Below are 4,613 nucleotides of genomic sequence, written 5' to 3'. Positions count from 1 at the left end.
GCAGTGCGTGCCTGTGGTGCAGTGCCGGCAGGGGCCAGGAGGGGGAGCCTCAGAGCAGGCGGCCTGCCTGGCAGAGAGGCAGCAGGATCACAGGGTTTCTGGTGAATTCTGGGCTGAGGGCCTGAGGGGAGGCTGCTGGTGGCAGGTGGCCCAGGACCGGGTGGAGGGGCTCAGGACGCAGCGGGGGCCACTGCTGCCAGGGTTCTGCCCTCAGGAGGCCGAGCATCTCCAAACAGGCCGGGCCCAGCCCCTTGGCCTGGCCACGCGGCCTAGTGTGGCGCTGTGACTTCTGAAGCCCTTCCTGACCCCTGACCTCCGTCCCGAGTTGACCCTTGGCCCCACAGGCAGCCCCTCTGGGCAGCCTCCCACCCTGGGGCCGGGACCCAGGCAGGGGCAGGTGCTGGGCAGGGGAAGTTTGGACCCTCCTGCGCTCCGTAGCCCGGCTCTGGGGCAGCTGCTTCCTGGGGCCTGGGGGTTCCTGCCCTGCCTGGGCTGCAGCCTCCCTCCATGACAGGTTCCTGGGGATGGGCTGGGGCTGGGGTGGAGGGTGGGAGCCGGCCGGGCCTGGTCCGCCTGGCCGGCAGAGCAGGGTGAGCCCTGGGGGCCACAGGCCTTAGGAGCCCCAGGCGCCTGGATGAGGGGGGCCCAGCAAGGGTGTGCCATGGAGGCTGAAGGGGAAGCAGGGGTGCTGGGCACGGGGGGGAATGCCCCAGGCACCATCTGTTTCCAGGGCAGCTCTGCGGACATGGACATGTTCCAGAAGGTGGAGAAGATCGGAGAGGGTACCTATGGGGTGGTGTACAAGGCCAAGAACAAGGAGACCGGGCAGCTCGTGGCCCTCAAGAAGATCAGGCTGGATTTGTGAGTGCCAGGGTAGCTTCTGAGACCCCCTGGTTTGGAGTGACCCAGCTATTCCCCTGACCCTCATCTCAGAATTTTGTATTCAACTCCTTTTCTGACTGCTGCTCACTCATGTAGAGGGGGCCACATGGGTGCATCACTCATTCATCCTCGCCCTGACCAGGCTTCGCCCCGGGCCTCTGGGGGTGATAAGTATGTGCCCAGGCGGGTCCCGTTGCTAGGAGGTGGGCCATCCTTATGTTTTATATAAAACAGTCCCCCAACCCCCCCCACACCCCTGGCAGAAGCACCCTGCCCAGCTTCTCACTCCACTGCTGTACCCTCCTCCCCTCCAGGGAGACCGAGGGGGTCCCAAGCACTGCCATCAGGGAGATCTCCCTGCTCAAAGAGCTTAAGCACCCCAACATCGTCAGGTGAGGTGGGCAGGGGATGGGCGGTGGGCCTGTCCCAGCCCAACTGGGAGCCGCGTGTTGACTAGTGCCGCCCGGCCAGGCTGCTGGACGTGCTTCACAGCGAGAAGAAGCTTTACCTGGTGTTTGAGTTCCTTAGCCAGGACCTGAAGAAGTATATGGACTCCACCCCGGCCTCCGAACTCCCCCTGCACCTAGTCAAGGTACTGGGAGAAGGACGGGCTGACCAGCAAGGGCCCCCTCAGTCAGCCCCCGTCCCACCTCCGCTTTGCCAGCTCCTTCTTTCTCTTGCCTGCTGTTCCAGAGTTACCTCTTCCAGCTGCTGCAGGGGGTGAACTTCTGCCACTCGCATCGGGTCATCCATCGAGACTTGAAGCCCCAGAATCTGCTCATCAATGAGTTGGGGGCCATCAAACTGGCTGACTTTGGACTGGCTCGAGCCTTCGGGGTGCCCCTGCGCACCTACACCCATGAGGTACCAGGGGTGTAGGGGGAGAGAAGGGATGTCACCTGTGCACCCAGCCGCCCTGTATGATGCTGTTTTCTTGCTCCCCCAGGTGGTGACACTCTGGTATCGTGCCCCCGAGATCCTCTTGGGCTGCAAGTTCTACTCCACGGCTGTGGATATCTGGAGCATCGGTTGCATCTTTGCAGAGATGGTAGACAGAGGGATAAACATGGCCACACGGAGGCCACAGGCAGGGTCCTCCTGGGGTAGGGGGGACGTGGGGGCTGTGATTCTATTAAAAGTAGATTAAGGGGTGTTTGGGATTGGGCTAAAGTTCTTTTTCCAGAGAAGGTCAGGATTTTTATTTAACACAACCCTGGGAAAGATGTCTGGAAGGTGCCTCCCTGGTCTAGCTTCTTGTCTGGTTCTAGGTTCTGTATGACAAGGGAACAGACCCAGTGCTTTCTCCCCTTCCCCATTCCAGCTGACCCGCAGAGCCCTGTTTCCGGGCGACTCTGAGATTGACCAACTCTTTCGCATCTTTCGGACCCTGGGGACACCCAGTGAGGCCATGTGGCCAGGAGTCACCCAGCTGCCTGACTATAAGGGCAGTTTCCCCAAGTGGACCAGAAAGGGGCTGGAGGAGATCGTGCCCAACCTGGAGCCAGAGGGCCAGGACCTGCTCTTGGTAGGTACAGGTAGCCAGCAGGGAGGCCAGGCCCCCTCATGCCAGCTGCTGCTCTTGGGAGAAGTGTCTGCTTTGTCATCCAGCCTCTTACGTAACCCTGGCTCTTCCTGGGGCAAACCGGTCTCTTTTCTGACTTCTGTACACAGTTGGCTTGTCCCTGTGTGTATCAGTTGCACCTGGAGGCCTCTCCCACAATAAATCCAATGTTTGTCTTCCTTTTTAAAACTTCTCTCTTCCAGTTAGCTTTGTTTTTACGCTGTGATGTGTGTGTGCGCTCGGGCACTCAGTCGTGTCCAACTCTCTGTGACCCTATGGATGGTCGCCACCAGGCTTCTGTGTCCATGGGATTCTTCAGGCAAGAATGTTGGAGTGGGCTGCCGTTTCCTCCTCCAGGGGCTCTTCCCAATGCAGAGACTGAACCCAGGTCTCTTGCATCTCCTGCGCTGGCAGGCAGATTCTTTACCACTGGGAAGCCCTGTACTGTGATCTGTGCCCTTTCTCCTGGTTGTCCTGTGTTTTGGTGATTTTTTCTTGTGGATATTATTCAGAGCGGGCTGCCTCTGCGCTCCCTCAGCCCCCGCCACAGTCTTCAGTCACCACTCCAGGTGTACCCTCTTGACCCCTTGGGCTGGCCCAGGCCGGGATGCCCAGAGGGGTCCAGGCATCCATTCTTGCCCCCAAAGACTCAGAGCACTTTTTTCTCTTGAATCTGACGTTGGGTCACAGGAAGGCAGGGCAGCAAGTTCACCTTCACCCTATGTGCCCAGCTTTCCTGAGGGCTGTGTGCGTCTCACAATCCAGTGCTGGGGGGAGCGGTGTGGACTTCCCACCAAGACTCCTCACCCTCCATCCTGGCTGCTTTAAGGTGGGGAGGTCCTTCTACCCCCCAGCTGGGTTTAGGGATTTTTGTTTCTGCCCCACTCTCAAGCATGCTCCCTGGACGTGCTCGGCCCCTCTTCCTGATACTTAGAGATCAGTCTCAACTAGAAGGGGCTGGAGCCTGGACAGCACTCTAAGGAGGAGGAGAGACTGACTCAGCCTCAGTAGCATGAAGGAGACGGGGGGTGACTCAGGAGGGCTGGACTAGAACAAAGTCTCTGTCCCCAGATTCCGGGAGTGTCTGGAACTGGTACTGCAGCTGGGAGATAGTGACTTTGGGTGGTTCTGGGTTTGAAGGCAGCTGCTTTGGGGCTATGGGGCCCTGGCCACACCCGGGGCCCAACCTCTCTCCTCCTCTCTCTGCAGCAACTCCTGCAGTACGACCCCAGCCGGCGGATCTCAGCCAAGGCCGCCCTGGCCCACCGGTACTTCTTGTCCACCGAGACCTCCTCGGCGCCCCACCAGTGTGTGCTGGAGCGTTTCTGCCGCTGAGAACGTGGGAGGCCCACCGCCTCAAAGCCTCTCTGCAGCTTCTGCCCCCCGCCATCTCCCCATTCACTCCCCGAGAAAGGGGACACACCTGGGGAGAGAGCAATTTGGCATCAGCTGTCTGAGGGCTGAGTTTGGGTTAGTCCTGCCAGCAGGCTAGCAAGTTTCTGTGTTTTTTGCTGGGTTTACCTTTTCAAGATAGGGGCACAGGAGCCCTCTACCTGAGGAGGTCCTTTAGAGGCGGGGTCCCCGGGCACCAGACTGGCAGGTGCCAAGGAGAGCCTGCCCGGGCCGCCAGCAAGGCCCTCCTAGCACCCCTCAGCTGCCCCACCCTCAGCTGCAGAGCAAGACCCCCAAAGGAAGGGGTTCCCCCCAGCTGGTCTTTTTGGATTTAAAACGTTATGGGGGAAGAGTTGAGTTCCAGTTAAGAGTCCCATGTTAAAACAGGAGTTGGAGCAAAGGGGAGAGGCCATTTTCCTGACCCCCGGGGGAGGTCGGATGTTCTAAATAGCTGTCTCATCACTGCAGATATGCTTACGTTTGTGTGCCTCTGGCTTTAAGAACAGAAAATAAAAGTGATGTATTTCTGAGTTTTCTAGTGTTTTTCTCTGCTCTGGGGAGACGCCGGGGATGTGCCAACAAGGGGGAGGTTGACAGAGGGCTGGAGACAGCTTCTGCCCTGAACTGGGTGGCCCTGAGCTGGCTGTGGGGAGGGCCTGATCCTCCATGACCTGCCCCTGTCAGGTCCTTCCCGGAGTGAAAGGAGCCACTGTCCTCTCAAAGTCCGCGTTCCCAGCAGGGCCAGCTGGGTGTGTCCACTCCCCACCTAGGAGTGCCA

At 59.4% G+C, this 4,613-nt stretch overlaps 1 protein-coding gene across 1 annotated transcript; it reads left to right on the top strand.

Moving 5' to 3' along the window:
- Window positions 1-605: 605 nt before the first annotated feature.
- CDK3 (cyclin dependent kinase 3) lies at window positions 606-4,345 on the top strand. Its single transcript, XM_055408556.2, has 7 exons — window positions 606-861; window positions 1,197-1,274; window positions 1,354-1,474; window positions 1,576-1,746; window positions 1,829-1,930; window positions 2,204-2,407; window positions 3,653-4,345. The coding sequence occupies exons 1-7, from the start codon at window positions 635-637 to the stop codon at window positions 3,776-3,778; spliced, it is 1,029 nt and encodes a 342-aa protein (XP_055264531.1). The 5' UTR covers window positions 606-634; the 3' UTR covers window positions 3,779-4,345.
- Window positions 4,346-4,613: the final 268 nt, after the last annotated feature.

Source organism: Moschus berezovskii, chromosome 20, assembly GCF_049115385.1.
Source record: "Moschus berezovskii isolate FMDL1 chromosome 20, NW_MosBer_1.0, whole genome shotgun sequence".
NCBI classification, from domain to species: domain Eukaryota; kingdom Metazoa; phylum Chordata; class Mammalia; order Artiodactyla; family Moschidae; genus Moschus; species Moschus berezovskii.
This window is presented reverse-complemented; position numbering and strand designations above follow the sequence as displayed.